The 22,090-nt window shown below is 35.6% G+C and overlaps 1 protein-coding gene across 1 annotated transcript in view; it reads right to left on the bottom strand.

Annotated features, from left to right (window-relative positions):
- Positions 1–218: 218 nt before the first annotated feature.
- Positions 219–22,090, bottom strand: part of antxr2a (ANTXR cell adhesion molecule 2a) — a 54,621-nt gene continuing 32,749 nt past the window's right edge. The window contains exon 17 of the mRNA XM_051109851.1: positions 219–2,397. Within this exon, the coding sequence (XP_050965808.1) occupies positions 2,338–2,397 (60 nt within the window). The 3' untranslated portion in view covers positions 219–2,337. The remainder of the gene's footprint in view (positions 2,398–22,090) is intronic.

Here is a 22,090-nt window from a genome sequence, read left to right as displayed (position 1 = left end):
ACTATAATCATAACAAGGGCTGCAAGTACCAATATTTTTAAAAAATGTGTCTAAACCTAAATTAATATACATTATTTCTTTGTCTGTTCATGTACAACAAATAGTGCACAGTTGTCATCACTAAGTTGCATAAAAACTAAATAAATCCTTGTTTTTCTATTCAGTTTAACATTAAAAAAGGTGCAACATTCTAACAGTTCAACATTAAAAAAGGTGCAATCAGCTTTTTTTTTTAACATTATTCTTTTTTTTTTTAACAAAAATTGTTAATATTATTTTTGTAGCTGGTACGCTTAATTCAACATTGCAAAAAATAAACCCAATTTGCTACACAAATACGAAAGGTTTACAATCAGTTTCTTTCCACAACCATTAAAGGGCCTTATAAAATATATAAAAATACACAACCACAAATGAAGTGAAAATATAAATACAACAATGTAAAATGCATAAAAACATAAAAATAAAAGGTAAATAAAACAAGCAAAAACAATAATAAAGAGAAAGCAAAGCAGCTGTGTTCTGGTGATGTTCAGGTGTAAGGAGCTAGTAAAGATATTGTTGCAACTAACATGTCAAAACCTAATTAAACTTGTACTAACACTTAAATGACTTAAAACTCCTGTGATTTGTGACATAAGAAATATACATAAAAAAATAAGGCAAACAAGAAGTGCATTAGCTTAACTTATAGGAATGATTTGAAATGTTTTAACTTTATATATGCGTTCTGTGCTTTTTTTTGGGCGGAGGGGGCGGAGGGGGCGGAGGGGAGCAATAATTAACATCCCTTTAATTACGACGATAGAAACAAAGAAATAATTAAACAAGGGCCTGCCAACAGTCCTGCCATCTTGCACACTTGCATGCCCACCGAATGTGAGGCGCTGCGCCCCATTCTGTTCCCCCCCTCAAACTTGATGGTTGTTGAACTTATTTTTAGTGTCATTTGATAAGCTTCCCTGCTTGCACCGAGACATCCCACTGACCCAGCCACTGGTCATTGTCTATACCACTTCCCGTCAAAGCCGGCACGCTTTGTCAGATTTCGACTCGAATATCCATTTTGCATCTGAAGTAGCGTATCGAAAGTGACTGGATCGTTCGAGCCTTTTTCTTCAGCTGCCGCCCCCTTCCTCCCCCACAGTGTTTCCACTGACACTGACATCATTCGCGATCGTCGTCGTGACAGCGCGTTAAAGAAATCTAAAATAAATATATATTGCTCGCTTTTCTGTGCGCGAGCGGAGGGGGGGAGCGCGACGTGGATAATTTCTGGAAATGAACAATACTCATCCGTCCGTCGCCCCTTTCGGTTTGATCTTCCGAGTATATCGGATGAGGGCGTCACATTAGCACAGCTGAGGAACTCAGAAAATGTCTCTAAACCTCTCTAAAGATACATCTGTAAAGTTGCCCCGAGATCAATCAAAGTTTGATACTCCTGTGCAGAGACAACATTTTTGGACATCCAGTGGGCGGACAGCAGCTGTATTGACGTGTTAAATCCTTTAACCGAGGGGCACGTTTCCGAATCGTGAAGGTCTATGCGTTAGTGAGCACAGAACAGACTGGCAAATAAATGGGGAGCGTGCAGCAACCACCAGAGGTAAATCTGTCCCTCAAAACCTTGCCGGAGAGCTTTGGTCACAGGGTGTCTTGCGGTGCAATAACGCTCTATTAATTTCTCTGCGCTGTCCTCGCATTGATAGAAAGGTGTCTTCACAAACTAAAGGGCAAAGTCTTACTGCGCCCAATACCTTAGGGCGTTCTGTCTACAATTTGTCATGCGTGTGCACTTCTCAGTGTTAAAATGACAAGATCTCCAGTCAAAGAAGCCCCGCTAGGCATCCGACGATAGCGGGATCGGAGAGATTTTTGTGAAGAGACATTGCCAAGAGGCAAAGTACTTCTGCACTCCATGAGCCTACTGGGATTAGTTCTACTTCTCAGCCAACGGCAAAGAGCCTCATCTCATTCTGCTTTTTTTTTTTTTTTTTTGAAATAGCCTCCGTCTGTGTCCATAAGATTAGTTTTTTTTTTCCTCCACAGAAGGCACAATATGGTCAGAACATGAAAAAGCCTTTGCTGTGCATTAAAGCTAACCAGATCAGCTGAAAAATCAGACACTTTTTTTTTTTTTTTGTGTAAATCTATTTAGTCATCCGCTTGCTTTTCAGTAGCTTGAGAGATAACAGAATTATAAGTTTTGGAAAGCCAATACTTGTAAGCGCTGAAACAAGATACTCTAAAGTGGCCAATGATAAGCTATGTCATGTTGAGGAAATTACACTTTTTTCTGTCGTTCCATCTGATATCCTTGGAAGTCAAAGTATTTCAGAGACGGGATGCTGTCGTCTGTTGATGCTGCACCCGACTGAAATTCATACAGCGTCCCTAGAAGAAAAAGAAAAGGACAGAGAAAGGTTTGATTACTTAACTGCATGATTCATTCATGCATTTTTAGTAAATCATGTTTTAGTATTATCATTATTATTACATTCATTAAAGTATTAAAAACAACAACAACAATTATTACTATTATTAACAACACATACATTTTGTGCCTTTTAAAACACACATGGGTGGTAAAGATGTCCCTAAGATGTCCCTAATTAAGAAAAAAATTAATAAAATATATTTTTAAATATAAATATATATTATTATTTTTTTTTTTTTACAAAATATATTTTTCATAAAATTACAAAATGTCTGAATGAAGGACTGAAATCCACGGGCCAGCTGCATAAAATGAGCCTCTGTTAAGACAGCGTCTTAAGACCTAGTTTGACAAACTAGCATTTAACCAAGGGGTAATCAGTCTTATATTTTGGATTCAACTTAGACTAATCTAAGTTTTAATGTAATTGAATTAAAAAAAAAAATTAGATGACTAACTTTTAAGACTAGTCTAAACCTTTATGCAACCGGCCCCATGAATTAAGAAAGGTGGAACTTGCAAAGTATGTCCTTCTCAGGACCATCCTATACCGTGCATTGAAGAGCACCTTTATTACCCCCAAAGATGTGTAATACAATATACAGACATCAATCAACATAGCTTTTTGTCAAAATGGCCCTTATGTTAATTGTCCACAAATTATTGTGGACAACAGTTCCCTTAAAAAAATGTAAATATTATAATCCATAACAATAATAAAATTAAAATGTATGTGTATAAAATATTAATGTATACAAATAATAACACATCATAAAATGGTGGTAAATGTCCTTGGAAATAAAAATATAAAAATATATTTTCTTAATAAAATTACTTATCAAATTTGCCTCACAAATAATAACTGTATAATTATTATTTTTTAACTTTAATTATTTCTTTCAAAAACATACGTTTTAAGTATTTCTGTGCAATGATTCAAAATAATTTTAAAACACTCCTGAAAAATGTGTCAGTTGCTTGTGCTTTAATTATAGCACAGAGAGTTGTTATGTGTTGTTAATGTTTCTCCCACTGCTCTATAGTGTGTGTCTCATCAGCTGGAGAAACTGGGTACACTGGCACCAAGAGGGAGCTCTCGCCTAGCGTATAACCACCATACACACTCCCGCACACGTGTGCACACACACACACACAGACATATTGGTATAGGTGGTTTGCGGGGACTCTCCACAGGCGCAATGTTTTTATAATGTACAAACTGTATTTGTGACCCTGGACCACAAAACCAGTCATATGGGTCAATTTTTTTTTAATTGAGATTTATACATATTATGAAAGCTGAATAAATAAGCTTTCTGTTGTTGTACGGTTTGTTAAGACAGGACAATATTTGGCCGAGATCCAACTAAAATCTGGAATCTAATGGTTGCAAAAAAAAACTAAATATTGAGAAAATCGCCTTTCAACTTGTCCAAATTAAGTTCTTAGAAATGCATATTACTAATCAAAAATTACGTTTTGATATATTTATGGTAGAAAAAGGAACAAAATATCTTCACAGAACATGATCTTTACATAATATCCTAATGATTTTTGGCATAAAAGTCAAATCTATAATTTTGACCCATACAACGTATTGTTGGCTATTGCTAGAAATATACCCGTGCAATTTAAGACTGGTTTTGTGGTCCAGGGTCACATTTTCTATCACCCTACACCAACCCTACCCCACACAGGAAACTTTGTACATTTTCAAAAAAACACCATTTGGTATGTTTTATAAGCATTTTGAATTATAGGGACATAGACAGAGTCTTCATAAACTTACACAACTTACACATTGTAATTCTTCCATAACCAGGAAAAAAAAAAAAAAGTAAAAGCAGTGCACACACACACTTATGTGCAGGATTTATCAATGTTTTACTGAACTGAAGCACTTTTGTCATTGAGAGCTAATATATTTTTCCCAACATGTATGGTTGATAACTAGTGTGTAACAACCAACAATGAAAAACTAACAGAGTCGCCTGCCCTAGTTTCAAGTCACAATTGGCATTAGATGTTGGAAGAATCCCAGCGTCTTCATAGACTATCCGCGAATATGGGGCTTTACGTTGTCCCTGCATTGTAAGCCAAGCGAGGCGCACCCTCTGCGATAGATCTCACTCCGTCAACAAATAAGGCACATCAGATGCTGTTTTGGCCAACGTCGATTGTGTGGCTAAGTTTACTGGATTTTGCAGGCTTTGAAGCAGGAACTCTGAAAAGCTGTCCGCCTTCGCTACAAAGGCTGCGAGAGGCTCTGTTGTAGGAGTCGACCAGGTGCAGAGCAATACGGTCAGACCCAAACCCACGGTCAGACCCATTTTAACTCTATCGCTCCCAGGCAAGAGCACTTGGCTATGGACACTATATCTATGCAATGTCACACGGAGACAGACAGAGCCCACCTGTGCAACGAGAATAGAAGGACCATGGGCTAGATATCAAGGTGATGACATTGAAAAGAGAAAATACACTGAAGAGCTATTTTTATGTTTTTCCTACTTGAGACTTGCAAAATGCAGCTGTCAAGAGGAGATGGAATTGTATTGCATAACTAAGTTGTATTTCAAACAAATCACTGTGATTTTTGGTTCTTGTTTATGAAATGAGCCTGACTGCATGTTTTAGGGCGTATTCTTTGTATTAAAGATTTTTCATTTTTGGGTGATCTATCCCTTCATAACAGTTCAATTAAGATCCCACGAAATGCCATTAGTTGAAATTTGCTGAATACACAAAAGCAGGACTAATTACACCACACAGAGTTTATTACAATGAAAAGACACTTGATTGGACTGATCAGAGATTTCTCATGGTTGCATGCCATCTTTAAGAGATCACACAAGGCTCAGTTCATCAAGAGCTTCACCTTCGTGACCCCATACATATGCTTCACCTATACAGATCAGTCAAACAGAGACAGCCTGTTGGGGGGCCATCATTACCCCTCCATCTCTGCTCTTTGGAGCGCTCTCCGAGCCGCACCATTCTGACGGCCACCAGACTTCACAGAAAGATGTCTGCTGCTCTGATTAGCCGTGTGCTTGGGCACCTGTCCAAAGGAGGAGTCTGCATGTGTTTTTGCATCTCATCTTCTGCTAGCCACTCTCTGGAACAGCTTGATTCCCCCAACCCTAGAACTCCCAGAGGAGCCGTCTTGCACTTTCTGTTCTTTAAAGGAGTGAGATCCAGGAATTGAGAAAGGTGGAACTTGGAAATAAGCCCATGTCCTTCTCAAGACCATCTCATTCCATGTAGTGAAGAGCATTTTATTCCCCCCAAAACATATATAATACTATGTGTAGTATTATATGGTCTTTACATTATTTGTCAAAATTACAATATTATAATGCATAAAAATTGTTCAAAATTGTATGTATATAACATAATTGTAAATGAGAAATTTGATGTTAAATATATTTTTTTTTAACACAATTTTTAAAAAGACAGTTATATATATTATTATTATTTTTTTTTTTTTTTTAAAAATGAATACTTTTAAGAAATGAGTACTTTTAGTAAAGGATGCATTATATTGATCAGCTTTGACAGAAAACATTAAGAATGTTGCAAATGTTCTTTTGAACTTTCTATTAAAGTATCCTGAAAAAAACGTATCGCCATTTCCACAAAAATACTAAGCAGCACTGTTTTCAAGATGGATAAAAATGTTTCTTGATCAGCAAATCAGCATATTAGAATGATTTCTGAAGGATCATGTGACAGAAGACTGAAATAATGATGCAGAAAATCAGCTTTGACATCACAGGAATTAATTACATTTTCAATATATTAAAAAGCATAACAATATTTCACAGTATTAGTATTTTACTGTATTTTGATCAAATAAATGCAGCCTTGGTGAGCAGAAAAGACTTCTTTAAGAAATTTAAAAAAATACATTCTGAAATTTGTGTGGTAGTGTATATGTGTGTGTGCAAATTTTAAATAAATGTTATATTAATATTAAAAATCAACTGTTTATACAGTTTAAAGTCCAAGATTATAATATATAAACAATTAATGTATACATTATAAGAGCATGTACACTACCTCCCAAAAGTTTTTGTACAGTAAGATTTTTTTTTAAAGTCTCCTCTGATCACCAAGCCTGCATTTATTTGATCCAATATATAGCAAAAACAGTACAATTTTGAAATACTTTTTTACTATATAAAATAACTGTCTTCTATATGAATATATTTTAAAATGTAATTTATTCCTGTGATTTCAAAGCTGAATTTTTAGTATCATTACTCCAGTCACATGATCCTTCAGAAATCATTCTAATATTCTGATTTGCTGCTCAAAACAAAACAAACAAACAAACAAAAAAACAATTATTATTGTTAAACAATTATTGTTGTTGTTGTTATTGTTGTTGTTGAAAACAGCTGAGTAGAATTTTTCAGGTTTCTTTAATAAATAGAAAGTTCAGAAGAACAGCATTTATCTGAAATAGAAATCTTTTGTAACATTATAAATGTCTTTATCATTACTTTTTTCATCAATTTAAAGCATCCTCGCTAAATAAAAGTATTAATTTCTATAATATATGTTAATAATACTTGTTAATAATAAATGTTTCTTCAGCAGCACATCAGCATATTAGATTGATTTCTGAAAGGTCATGTGATACTAAAGACTGGAGTAATGATGCTAAAAAAAATGTAGCTTTGATCACAGGAATAAATTTCATTTTAAAACATATCCAAATAGAAAACCTTTATTTTAAATAGTAACAATTTGTCAAAATGTTACAGTTTTTGCTGTACTTTGGATCAAATAAATGCAGGTTTGGTGAGCAGAGACTTTTTTAAAAAACATTAAAAATCCTAAACTTTTGACTGGTACTGTTATTTGCAAAGATGCAAAATATCTATAAATTTTAAGCACACTATATATGAAAGTATTTTTCTTTAACTGTAACCTTTCTGTCTTATTTATAAAAACTACTGTGACATTACAGAGAATAAGGTCTGTTTTCAAAAGCCTTTCCACATATTGAACATTTTAGAAGATCAAAATGGGACAGGAAGTGCAGCTGCAAACAGGCCTAGAGAAAATGCCAGAATGTGAGCAATCCTGCACTCTAGAGCTGGCCCCCACTATCTCCACACCCATGGTCCACATACGGCCCACATAGCACCGCCATCTGGTCTGGTGGAGATTCAGAACCAAGCCAAGAGAGCCTAAAATCTAACGCCTGCTGACAACTTGGATAAATTTTCCAGTCATTAAAAAGTGATATAGGCACTGGAACACTGAATACATTAAAAGCCTCAAGAAAAGGACAGTTTGAGCCACTAGAAAGAGTGAAGAAGCTCTCGATTTTACAGTTGAGAAACTGTAGCTGTCACGGATGAATCAAAACGGATCCTCTGACAAGCATTAAATTTGGGAAAAAGCATGTCAGCATGAGTCTCACAGGCTCTGGAGGACCTAATAATGCTTTACCCGCAGCTTGCTTTGAAAGTGAGAGTTGACAGCGTGGTGGTGATCCCTGTAATTTAAGTCCACCGTCACAATGAGCCACAATGTCTTTTGGAGGCGCACAGGCACTGTAAATTACAAGGGTATAAAATACCCCCCCTCCTCCGGCTGACATAATATTTACAACAAGTCCTGCTGGCTCAAATCTTGTCTTCTGGGTAAATAAAGTGGCATATGATCGGCAATCAAGAGCTGATGACTACCGGATTGACCCACGAGACAGGAGAATGATCGTTTTTAATCTCGAGACACCGGTAAAAAAATCCAGCACTGGCATTAGGTGTCATGATGTTTACAAATTGGTCATTACTGGCTCACATTTTTAGCTTAGTATATAGTAAACAAATATAGTCTCTGCAAGCCATTAGCTTCTACTTGTTTATATCTGCCTCGGACCAGTTGTTATAAGTTAATTCCAGCAAACGCAGTAACATGACTGAATCCAGTTTTGTAGATCTACTGCACAAGAGCACGCATGCCTACTGACGTGGTTAACAGCTGTTAATGCACAATTGCCATTTTAAATTGTCTAATTGTAATACTTTATAAGATTTCTATTCGAACTGAAATTATAATGCTGCATTCACGCCATGCTGTATTTACGAGATGAAAACACGTGACATTCTACTCTATCTGAATTATGTTTCTATGGCAACACTATCAATGCCAAAGTCCTCACATGTTCCTGAACTTGTAATTACAACTTGTAAACTCAGAATGTTTTTAGAATTACGACTTTAACCAGTTACAGATGTACCACGTGACCGCTGTCAGGTTCGTTTTGGCGCTAATTAGGTGCTACCTCAGAGTCCGACAACATGGAAAGCTATGAGTAAAATGTCACGTGTTGTCATCTCGGAATTACGGTAATTACGACATGGCGTAAAGGCACCATAATTCTAGGCTATTCACTGCTGTTTTCAAAGCACAATGCAAAAATGTGACATTTCATTTGCTGACGCTCTTCTCTGAACACTCTTCAACCAGAAGCATACTTGCCGGCAACCCGCCAAAATAAAAGCTGTAAATTATAAGTAAATTATAAGTAAATATAATCTTTTTATTTTTAAATTTACTATAAAATAATTGTATTTTTATTTAATACTCCTTTTTTATTTTGAAATATAATAGTAGTACCACACTTTATTATTTTGTTTATTATTTTCTTTTTTTGTAATATTTTGATTTATTTCATTTAAAAAACTAAAATAAATTAGAATGATATTATCATCATCACTACTATTAATTAATTACTTTTTTTGGTATATTTAATAGGTCACACTATTGCAGTGTGAGGACCAAACCAAATCTCCAGGTACACCCCTGATTATAGTTAATGTAAAACAAATAATATTCATGAAGTTCAAAGTTAAATATGAATCCTGCGTGTCTCTTTACGAATGAACGGCACAGATGCACGGTTTACTACACACATACTGAAGCACGCAGTGATTTCAGCGTCTGTCGTCTCACTAAATGGAGACATAAATACATGAACAACATCTCCAGAACCGCTCTAAAATCACTTCATGAGCATTTTACAGTTTAATTTGAGTAAAACTAGCGTCATATCATATATACACAAAAGTTTAAAGGAATTCACTGCAGTCCGTCAAAATAAAAGTCTGGTTAAACTTGAAGACACTGGAAAAATTTTTTTCAAAAAGTTGTTTCAACTTAATATAATTTGTAACGCCGCTGCCTTAAAATTTTTAGCTTCGTAAACTTGAAATTTTAAGTTACTTCATGTTAATTAAAGTGACAGCTGGAATATTTTAACTGACTAAACTAAAATATTTAAGTCAGCGGGGTAACAAATTATTTTAAGATGAAACAACTAATTTTTTTGTTACAGTGTACTTAAATAAACATTATTTTTAAGGAATAATCACACAACATTTTTTCCATGTTTTAATTTCAATAGTAAATCCCCTTTGTTTGCCAAAAAAAAGTTAAAACATAAATTAAATTAATTTTATAAGGCTATTTTAAGAATACATTTTAATAGTTGAAAAGTTGTTTGTATGCAATTAGACAATTAGACATATTTTTGGAAAAATAAAATAAAAATATAAATAAAAATTTCATAGGGCCCTACATTTCTGTTACTACAAAACTATTTTTCTGTCACTAACCAGTTCTCGACTTCCGACTTATTGCAAAGGTTCTTGATCATCTGATATCTGGAGATGACTTGCTCTGGGGAACCAATGTGTTGGAAGAGATCAAGTTTACAAAGCTCGGCTTAGCAGCATGGTCACCAGAAAAGTCTTTTCCTGTGAAAGTAGCTTAAGCAAAGCTGCACTACATGTGCAGATGTTTTCTGCTCCCCATCCTGTCTTTCTTTCTCCGGGTTTGTCAGAAAAAGTGCACATCATTGCCAGCTAACAGCTCTGGGCACCATCCCCTGGTTGTTTGAGAGAAAATGCCAGTCATTTTGGCGGAGCGCAGGCGCTCACAGACGGCACAGGCGGGCACAGATGGCACTAATGGACAAGCAGAATCCAACAGAGGGAGCAGGAACGAGCCACCGAGGAGAGCTATTCCAAATAGCAGCAGTGAAAGCCAGGCCCCGCTCAGCTTTAGCAAGGTTACCACTGCAGCGTTTCATCATAAAGAATTTAAAGTGATAAAATAATCATAAGGGGGGGAGAAATCTGTTTGGCCAGATGCCAGCGGATCAGACGGGAGAAGATTGTTTTTAGTTAAATACATGTTCAAGTGTAGCAAAACTTGGGACGGCAGGTATCCGCTTCAGCTTGCCAGTTGAAGAGCAGGGATTGTTGTTTGTGAATGTTGTAAATCAATTTCCGAGGTTGCATGAACTAAAATAAGGATGCTCATTTTAGTGATTGATATACTGGTCATAATAGTTTTCATGAGCTTGTGACTTAAAAAAAATGACAAGTGCAAAACATGATATTGTTTATAGAATGTAAAGAGCCCATTAATGCTGTTTTTTTTTTTCTCAGTAAAAGTACAACTACTGGAATAAAGATGCTTACTGCTTGTCATTAGAACTGATTTGCTTGGGTATTTCATTAAAATAAAATAAGATAAAATGTAAATAAAAATTGTGATATTGTAGAAAAAAAATGATGTTTGATTTGTTGATTGTTGATTGTGTTTTTATATTTAAAAAAGGGCTGTCAAACCATTAATTGCGATTAATCACAATTATTCGAATATGCGATTAATCGTGATTAATCGTTTAACAGCCCTAATTAGAAAATAAAATACTTTCCTCTTTATGAAACTTCTCTTTTCTCTCATGTTTGAAATGTACGCATTTTTTTTTACTGTATTTTACATGAGAAAGGTGCAAATTATGAGAGCTGTAATGTGCTTGTAGTTCCTGCGTTTAATCACCGAAACCCCCCAAGCAGCAGAAAACTCCACTTCCTCACTCCTCTGCTTGTATGTGACTATTTCCCTTCTTCCCCTCCTCAGAGAAATCTCACGACACTGCAAATGAGCATCCAAACAAAGCTGTTGGGCTCATCTGTACTTTTTCATTTCTGGCCTGTCTCTGCAGCTTCAACTGGCCTGCAGTCAGGCCCCTAGACACGATAAACATTCAGCTGCACAAAAACCATAAGCTAGCATACAGGCTCGCAGTCCAAGAGAAAACACACTAACTACAATCTAAAAACTAGGCCTGTCAAAACGAGCGTGTTAACACTTGCGATTAAAAATGTTATTAATTTTTACAAATCTGTTCATGCAAATACTCAATCTGACAGTACAATTGGTGCATTTTGTTAACCACAAACCCTCTCTCAAAAACAGCCTCTGATTTATAAATAAAAAATATATTTATAATATCAAGCTTTATATATTTTTCCAAAATAAAATAATACTACATACTTCATATTTTTAATGTCAATATGTAGAGCTGTTTTTTTATTTTTTGTTTTGTCAAATAAATAGCATCAGTTAATTTAAAAAATACAAATGTAAAAATAATTGCATTATTTCCTTATAAACATATTTAATTAATATCTTTAGAATACATATTTTTGGCAACCTTTGAAAATAGTTTTTGTGAAATCTAATCAATTCATTAACTTAAAAAAATATATACTATTAAATATTGTAATGCATTAACAGCCCTACCAGAAGCTGCTGAGAAGCGAAATGTGCAAAAGGCAGAAAAAGTATCAGCGTGCATGTTTATGTGAGCCTCCCTTTCCCCTTGGACTCGTCCGTCTCCCCTTTCGCTTCCACCAGCGTGGCGGCGGGCGGGGTCACATGCGATCTGGGCCAGAGAGAGATGGGAGGCATGCGACAGGAGTGGCGGTAATTGGAGGGAGCTGTCAGGATGGAGCAGCGTTGCGTCCGTGTGAGATTCCTGCCATTTGGATACGACCACACGCACGTGCCAGGGCGCCTACCATCCCGTGGGGTGGCACGCATTAAAGCTAGTGATGAGGCTAATGTGTGTGGAATCGCTTCTGGCACCCAGCCCACAAGAGGTCAATGGGTGACCTGTTAGAGAAACCGTAATGTAAAGGAAAGTATACAGCTATGTAAAATACTACTCAAGGTGGCACGGACTATGACAATCGTCTAACTCTAAATGCAGCTCATTTTATTTTTGGTATAACTATGAGGAGAAAACATCAAATTTACATTTACATTATCTTCAGGAATTTTCTACATCCAAGTTAAGATATGAAATTAAACAAATTATAATAGACTAAAACTTCCATATCCAAAAAAAGGATATTTGTATATACTTAATCATTTACTCAAAAAAGTTTGCAAACAGTTGAGTCTGCACATATTCTTTTATTTTGATTTATGACCTCGTGATGCTTTTACGAGCAAGTTCCCCTCATTATTTAATGCAAAAAATTCAGCTTTAAATTACAGTAGAGAAAAGGTTTATTTATGTGGTGCTATAAAGCACAGGAGTGTAAATACGCACTGGCTGCACACCCTGCTATATTCAGTAGTAACCCTGGTGATAAACCATCTTGTTATGTCTACTGGGGAAAATATGCTTATCAAGCCGCATGGTAATGTAAGCAGTAAATAACTTGATCATTGCACAGCAACAGTGGAAATCTAACAGCATGAAGCAGCTTCAGGCCACACTACATTACTAAGGAGAGCTGTATGTGTGTGTGCATGTGTGATGTGTGTGTGTGTTTTTTTTTTCTTTTCCTAGACCACAACTGTGAGAACTGGGTTAATGTGACCTGAGTTGGTCAGACAACAGACTGGTCAGGAGGAGAACACACACACACACACACACACATGCACAAACACACTAAAGCATAAAACTATTACTTTAACAGAACATCATTCTTTAGATATAAACACCTAAATGTTGGCATCCTTTTCAAAAGATTCCATGGTGCAAGCACGTATTCAAAGGCAAGACAATTGCGTACAGGTGTAACAATGCCTCAAACCAATAATCACTACAAATAGCTAGAAATAATCCCATTGAGTCAGCCAGAGCCTTTTGAACACCATTGTTCGGGACTCCATACGAGACAACCCGTGACCTTTCCTCTAACGTCTGCCGCAACCTCCCATGGAGACCAGACACCAGTCACCATGTCACACCTTACACATCTACTTCTCTGCAGACCTTTTGTTCATCTCCTCATCAGCTTCCATTAACTCACAACTATTGCATTTCTATCTTCACAGAATATTCAATTTCACTACACTTTACTGATGATTTGTATTGGCAATAAACATATATTTTCAAAATATGTGCCTGGACTAAACTGGTAGGATCTCTGATTACTAAGGCTGGGTTTTGACACATATTTCACAATTTGAATCGATTCTGATTCACAAGCTTGCGATTTGATTTCATTTCCGATTCAAATCGAATCAATATTGACTATTTTTGGATATATATCCGGTACAGTTCATGCCAAAGATATACATGGAGTCAGTTGTACTACATTTAGAGCTGGGCGATTTTTCTGATTTTATCGATTAATTCGAATTCAATGTTTTCAATTCAATGAATTCCATGATTTTTTTTTTTTTTTTTTTTTAGAAATCGTGGAATCTTAGTTTTGAATAGAAATATTACCAAGCGTTAGACTTAGTTTGACAATATGCTGATAACAACAGTAGAGATAAAACGATCCAACCGCATGTTGGCACACGTGATTAACCCCATGATTACTGGTGTTACACCTCAAGTAGTATAGTCTTAGTATTATTTCTGAACATATAATATGTAAGACAAGTTTGTGCAAGTTGTAGTTGTAGTTCATGCATCTTTTCTGCAAAGATATTTAACAAGTGATTTGTTTAACATTTACATCATGTTGACAAACGTGTGGTGCACTTAGAATAGGATTTTCTTTACCTAGTTACTAGAATCATGTTGTAGTTACCTTTTCAAGTTGACTAATTAAAAATTGTAAAAAATAAAAAAAAAAAAAAAATCAGTCAAACATTCTGAAAAAAAAAAATTGAGATTAAAATTTTTTTGCCATATTAACCAGCCCTAACTCCATTACTATAATATTGAAGGTTAAAATTAACTGATTTGTATACAAATGATTAAATTACACTCAATGAAGTTTTTATAATAAAGTTACAATTACATAATTATATTTCTACTCCAATTAGTTTTTTGAAATATAAACATTTAAATGGTGGCTGTCATAAAAACTTAATAGATTTATTTACACATAAATTAAATATTAAAGAACAGTAAAAATTACAATGAATATATATCATAATGACTCATTTCTAGAGTCATTTTTTTTTCTAGCTGACTAACAGCTGAGGTAAATGTGACGTTAGGTGACATTATTACATAGCTATTATTACATATACAAGGTATTATACTGACGTCCTTCTGCAGTTGAAACACTGACTGAATGATTTCATGATACATATTTTGGTAAGCTGTGCTCTTTCTTTTAACATACCTTCGGATGTTTATTCATGTTTATTTTGTGCTATAACTGGTAATAAAGTGGAGGAGATGATGAGTTCATGTGTGCTTTGTGCTGCGACTTCTCTTAAACTGAGGTGCTACAGCGATCTGTCACTCTACATTAAACAGCATAAAAAAAGCATCTGTTGTTGGAATACTGTAATAAAATGGACAGAATTTGAAAAATGAGACTTTGTTTCATATCAAAAGTAACAAAGCACAAAGATTATTGCAATTTATTGGATGGGGGGTGTGCTACAACGTTTTGTTGGTTAACTGAAAACAGGATAGACTAATCGATTCTTGAGATTTAATTAGATTAAAATCGAGAAATCAATATTTTTTACCCAGCCCTACCGATTACACTCACTGAACTAAGAAATAACAGCCCAAGAGAAAAAAAAACCTTAGATATAGTTATTTAAAATTGCAACAACTTCACAATATTAGTTTTCCCTGTATTTTTGATCAAATAAATGCAGAGCATAATAGACTTCATTTAAAAAACATTAAAAAAAATTAGATTATAAAAATGCGAATAACGAATAATCTTAATGCGAATAACCTTAATTATCTGCCCAAACCAATATAATAAATAATGTATAATTTCATAAACAACTGCAAGATCGTTGTTTATACAGCAGAATGGATCAGGCATCATAACAAATCATAATATCTTATCAAATCAAAACCAACAAGTGAGATGCAGAGAAAAAAAGGAGCTGTGCACTGAGAGACGGAGACTGTAGCATGGCTCTGTCCCCACTGTATCAGGAGAAGGAGTGTCTGTATTCAGCTATGCAGATGTCATGATAATGAGCTGCCTGCACAGGCTGGACGGTATTGTGACTGCATGTCTCTATCTGTGTGTGTGAGAGCGTGTTTTTCTCCCATTAAAACCAAACACCATCTTGGACAGTGGCATCAGCCTGTTCCAGACCCAGTCCCAGTCATTCTCTTAAAATGAGGTTTGCAAATACTATTGAATCGGCTAAGAGCAAACGACAAGGGGGTGGGGTGAGCAAATGCGCTCTTAGCTTTGATGGTCCAACCAGTGACAGCGTTTGAGGCCGTGTATGTGTGTTAGCAAAGGACAGGCCCTGTGGATGAGTGTGGGTATATTTGGAGGGGGGTGGGCCTGGCTATTAAATGGAGGATGACAGGGAGTAATTATTCTAATGCGCTACTTTGCAGTGTGGCTGGGTTAAGGTGTCAGCTGCGAGTCATTAGGCCTGACATGCGCTGGATAGCGACGAGACAGCTGTCTCCCTCCCAGGTGGGCTGACCCACACCGCTGCCACCACGCTAACCGGCCACCGTCAGGGTGCCTCTAAAACCGGTTAGCCCAGCCCTGGTAGTAGCTATGTTGTACCCTGACTAATGAACACAACCTTTTCAATTTTACTGCCCAAACACTCGATAACTTCCTGTCTCTGCAGAGGAGGAAAACCAATGTAAATACATATAAGCAAATACATAGATAAAAAATATATAGAATTAACTAAATGTTGTTGTTTTGCCATAAAGTCATTCCATATGCCAGAGCAGAAGAAGCAGAACAAATTAGTTTGACTTTACACTGAAAACATACTAAATGTAAGTCAAAGAAAACAAAGAAGGGAAATCACTAAGAATAATAACGGTGTTCATTTGCACATGCTGTTTTTGCGGCTGTTTCAGTGAATTATGCAAATCAGTAAGCGGTGCAAATATACCCAAAAAAGCAATTTGAAGAACGCAATTCCCTAGTTTGTAGACCAGCGCTAGGGTAAGGAGCTTGACTCCACTACATGTCTGGATATATGGAAATATGTCTGGTTATAAAGCTCATCTTTGTCATTTGATAAATTACTGACATCATGATCACTACAAAATATACAAAAGCATTTAGTTTTCTTTTTTTCCAGCTACTTTCAGCAGTGAATAATATTGAAATGTGACCCTGAACCAGAAAATCAGTCATAAGAGTCAATTTTTTGAAACTGAGATTTATACATCGTCTGAAAAAAATAAATAAGCTTTCCATTGATGTATGGTTTGTTAGGATAGGACAATATTTGGCTGAGCTACAGCTATTTAAATATCTAAAAAAATCTAAATATTGAGAAAATCGCCTTTAAAGTTGTCCAAATGAAGTTCTTAGCAATGCATATTACTAATAAAAAATATTTTTTTATATATTTACAGTAGGAAATTTACAAAATTTCTTCATGGAACATGATCTTTACTTAACATCTTAATGATTTTTGGCATAAAAGAAAAATGTATAATTTTTATTACAAGTATACCCATGTTACTTGGTTTGTGGTTCAAGGTCACAAATGCTAACTGCCTCAAGCTAAGAGTTTAATAAATAAGGCACACTCTATATTAGCCTAACTGATATAGATTATGGTTATTATAACTTAATATAAATACTCACAATGCAGTGCTATTTCAGTACATTTAGCACCAGCTAAATATAACATAACATTATAATATATAATATAATATAATATAACTAAAATACATACATATAATATAATGAAAATACATAAATATAATATAATGAAAATACATACATATAATATAATGTCCTGTGCTGAAAACAAAATATATAATTTAACTACCACACAGGACATCAACTTTCCAAAAGTAGTTCATGTCAACTACCTACATATCTTACAGTGACAAAAATCTACATAAATATGATTTATTTGCATATGTTCTGATTCTGGAGAATCAGTGCCCTCGAGCCAAGCCTCAGACAACAAGGACAGAATTAGTGCTAATATATGCAACCATAACAAAAAGCAGAACTTTCCATATCCTTATGTTACAGAGGATCATATCAACCCTTACCCGATGGCCGTACTTATGAAAAGTCATAAGTCTGTGCATATGTACCTAAAAGCAAAGTTCACAGAAAAGACCTACAAAGACAAAACAATGCTAACCTAACCAAAATGAGACTGCCCCATCCCACAGACAGACATGAAAGAGTTTCACAGAAAAATGTTAATGCTTCAGCTCTCCCCCATACTCTGTTATTTTAAAGTTATCACTGTTTTTTAAAGAAGCTTAGCTTTTTTTTTTTTTTTTTCATGATTTTTAACAATTTTAAATTGTCCAGAATGTCAGGAAATCCACAATTCTGGAATTCCCATTTGGGTTTCAATTTTCAGATTCTGTAATGAAGTGTTTCTCAACTCGTGGGTTGGGACTCAAAAAAAAAAAGGTCACATTGTGGACAGCAGAAAAAAAAATGCTAAATGAAAATATAATGAAATGCATATAATCATACACATACCACTGTGCAAAATTAGAAAAAAAAAAAGACTTATCAGGGGGAAGAAAACATCCTCTACGTTTTGTTGTTGTTTTGTGTCCAAATGATCATTAAGACATCATGTGTAAACAGGACTTTTTCATAAAAAAACGGTAAATACGTTCAGGCAATTTACTGGTATGAAAATTTGTAAAATTACCAGTAAACTACCTGTAATGTTCTCTGTGTAAATGCAGAACGAGATTACCAGTATCCACATGTTTGAGTTCAAAAGAACTGCAAGACATCTACTCTGGACCAATCATAACATTCTGACACAGATGATGCATTTACTCCGTGCTGTTTAGTTCAGTTTGAAGTCGCCTAATACAATATCCCTGAGCCAAAAGCTGCATGAATATAAATGTTTGACACAGAAATGAAAAGATCAACAAAACACTGACCGTGTTTATCCCTCCATGTTTACAAATGATGACACAGAATTTACTGGTATTTTGAAACTGATGTGTGAATGCGCTTTACCGGTAAAAAGACGTAATGTGGTTGCCTGTGTGAACAGCGGATTTTTGCATTTACCAGTAAGGTCGTTACTGTTTTACTGTTTTACAGCAATTTACTGTTATTACTGTGTGAAAAAGGCTAATGTGAACTCTAATCTGAATTCTGCAAAGAAAAGAAAAAAATATTTCACCAACAAACAATAAATTGAAACCAGACAGAATAAAAAAATTCAGATTTCTTGTATATGAGTCAGGAGCGTTACACAATGTATTAATAATCATGGGAAATTCCCTCAGCCCTTAAATGGCCTAGGTGTCAATATGATGTGATGAAGTTATTACTCACATGCAGGCTAAAGTGAGCACATCTATGATACCAAACAAACTGTGCCCCATGATGCCACTGGGCCCAAAACCAGAAACGCACAAGGCCTTCTGCTTCTAATCAAGACAACCAGTAGAGGCCAAACACACACACACACACACACACAGTCCCTCCTGAGCCCTTGCCTTTTGTTAGATCTTCACATTGTCACGTCATCAGTGGCTCGATATTTTTTCACTTCCCTAATGATCCTGGTGGCCAAAGTTTATGTTTTAATTAGTGCTACTGTCTCTCTTTTATTTTTGTGTATAGTCTCTTTTGTATATTTTTTGAAATGTAATCAGATAAAATGCATGGAAACGAATTGAGCAGCATACTGAGATCTACTGTGTAAAGGATTTGTGTTGGACAGATAGACAGAACGGATGGGTAAAACACTCGAAACTTCTCGGGGTAGGAAATTTATGCGGCTGCCACTTCGGAAGGGTTTGGGCCATCTGATGGGTTAAAACTATTAAGACCACAAGAGCAGTTCTGCATCTGTGCACACAAAAATCGGGATTCAGAACTACTTAAATGCATTTGTTTTGAGACCCACAGATACATATCCAGATGATTGTGATCAAAACAAAGGAAAGCAAACAATGCCATTTCCCACAGATCTGATCTCTTTATGTCGACATCTTTCGGCTGATGACAACCCAGAGTCCTTTGTTTCCACTTGATTTGATGATATATGATATGATGTATGGGACAGAGTGACCTATAACTCATTAAGGTTGACATCGTCATTAAACTTACTATGTTCGATTATAAACTGTTACGATGATCTATTATGATGATGAATGTCATATGGATTGTGATTCACATCTCTTTAATTTTGATAAAGCGTGAGACCGGCGAGCAGAAGTTTCGGAGTGACATTCGGGAACAGAAGCAGGACTTTTTGATTTAGTTTTTTGAGGGCACTAGCTTTCCTCCTCTGAGAGAACGTTTGACTGACAGGACGGAACAAATACATAAATGAATAAACCAATTTTTTCAACAGCTGCACGATAATTGTCACATCTGTGTCCTTTCTTCCAATCAATTATGAACCACAAGTTGTAATTTATTTATGGCCAATTCAGGCTCTAGTGATGAAATGTTAAAGACACTCCAAACGCAAAGTGATATAGGGATGCCAAACTTGCCATTTTAAAAAATACATCTGCTCAAAATTACATGCTGCATTGCATCAGACCTGTAAGAAAGTGACTTTCTGCCCAAATCAAGGGACCATGACTCTCATCTAGAATATGATGTGATATAAGATCTAGGGGGAGATCCCGAGGTGCCGTTTCAAAGCGTCAAGCCAAACGCTGAGCTTCAGCAGTGGCAAAAATCAAGCCACATTCTTAAAGTCCTGCTTTTTAACACTATTAAAGTCATGCATTTTATGAGCAATTAAATTAATTTGTGTCTTATAAAGATTAGAACTTTATTTAATATTGCCTGGGCCATCGGTTTAAAATAAAGAGGCCTCCCAAATTTGCATATTCAAACTAATTAGCATAATCAAGCCGCTGAAATCCCGAGCTTAAAAAAAAAAAAGCACAGCTACAAACTGAAAAAAATCATTCATTGCGTATTAAAAGCTATAGTAGTTTCTGCTATTCAGCTTAGTTTTCTAACCGTGCAAAAATTGGGATCACTACTATTAGTATACCTTTAAAATCAAAACATTTATGTTAATTTAATGTCTATATTTTATTTATTGAATAAAATTTATTTTAAATTTAATTATGTTACAAGTGTCTCACTTTCATTGTAATGACTCGATTTATTTAATTATAAAAAAAACATATTACATGTAAATGCTACCATTCTTTTTTTACTCCATTTTAATATGACCATTGTTGCAAAAATGTGCATATTTAAATATCCTAAAAACAAATCACTAAAGCAAATCTACGCAAATTGCCTTTTAAACAGTCGTGCACTGTGTTCATCACTTTAAATATTCAAATTGATCAGACGAGGGCAGGAGTGAATTACAATACATTACAGATTCCCTGTATGATTTCCATAGGTCTGTCACACTTAAGGAGAAAAATCAATGCGACAAAGCAGCCCAGGGAATGTCTGACACTAACAGTAATGCTGTTTAATTAAAGCCAAGATTCCAGCTCTCATTGTAACGGGGCTTTGATTTTAATAGACGATGAAGAAATGGTCCACACGTTGACGCGAGCACATTCGTAGCCAGTCTGGCCAAGGGAAAGAGAACGCACACACACACACACACAAACGCGGCAGGACATCAACTCGGATTGAATCAGGGGGTTAAGGGGAAGTACACAGAAGCTTGCGCCTGTGTTAAACAGTCTGCTAAAGGGGGCAGGTACCAGCCCACCCGGCTAATCAGCAGAATTTGCTCCGATACAGGAGGAAATGGATTTCTGAGCACATGCCTCTGTCACATACATCAGTATGATAAAAACCTCTGCAGGCTAAAACACTTGACCTCAATATGGAAAAGAAAAATTATGATGCAAACAAGAGGAGAGAAAAAAAATGATTGTTAATGGATTGGTTTTTTTTTAACACTCGGAGCAAGCTTTCAATCCAGAAAGTTTTAAGTCAAATAAAGCCATGCTGAAAGCTTATAAAAGAATTAAAAAGCATAAATCATAAAATGATTTAAATGTTTGTTTCCCCCAGTTGTAATCACACTCAATTTAAAAAAAAAATATATATATATGTTTTTAAATATATATTTAATCCAAACAAAAACTTTTTTTTATTTGCATTGCTGAGGATTATACAATGACACTAATGGCAGTTTAATAGTGCTTAATGTACTGGAGACAATGGCTAAAGCCCCATCAAATAAGAGAAATGCTATCTATCTACATTTGTGGACATGTTAGCTCCTCTCCAAACTCATCTAATGTGTACACTACTCCAACCCAAGACCTCCTCTTTGGCACTTCCACCTCCCTCCCCCAATTTCTAGTTCCCAGTGCCACCCTCCAAACCAGCTCACTGGGGTCCCCAACCTAATCCTGTTACCAGGAGGTCTGGCTGTTTGAGGAGGCTCGTAGATTAACACGGCAGACATTGTCGAATTTACAACCAGCCACATGGACAT

The sequence above is a fragment of the Labeo rohita genome, chromosome 5 (genome assembly GCF_022985175.1).
Source record: "Labeo rohita strain BAU-BD-2019 chromosome 5, IGBB_LRoh.1.0, whole genome shotgun sequence".
In the NCBI taxonomy this organism is placed as follows: domain Eukaryota; kingdom Metazoa; phylum Chordata; class Actinopteri; order Cypriniformes; family Cyprinidae; genus Labeo; species Labeo rohita.
This window is presented reverse-complemented; position numbering and strand designations above follow the sequence as displayed.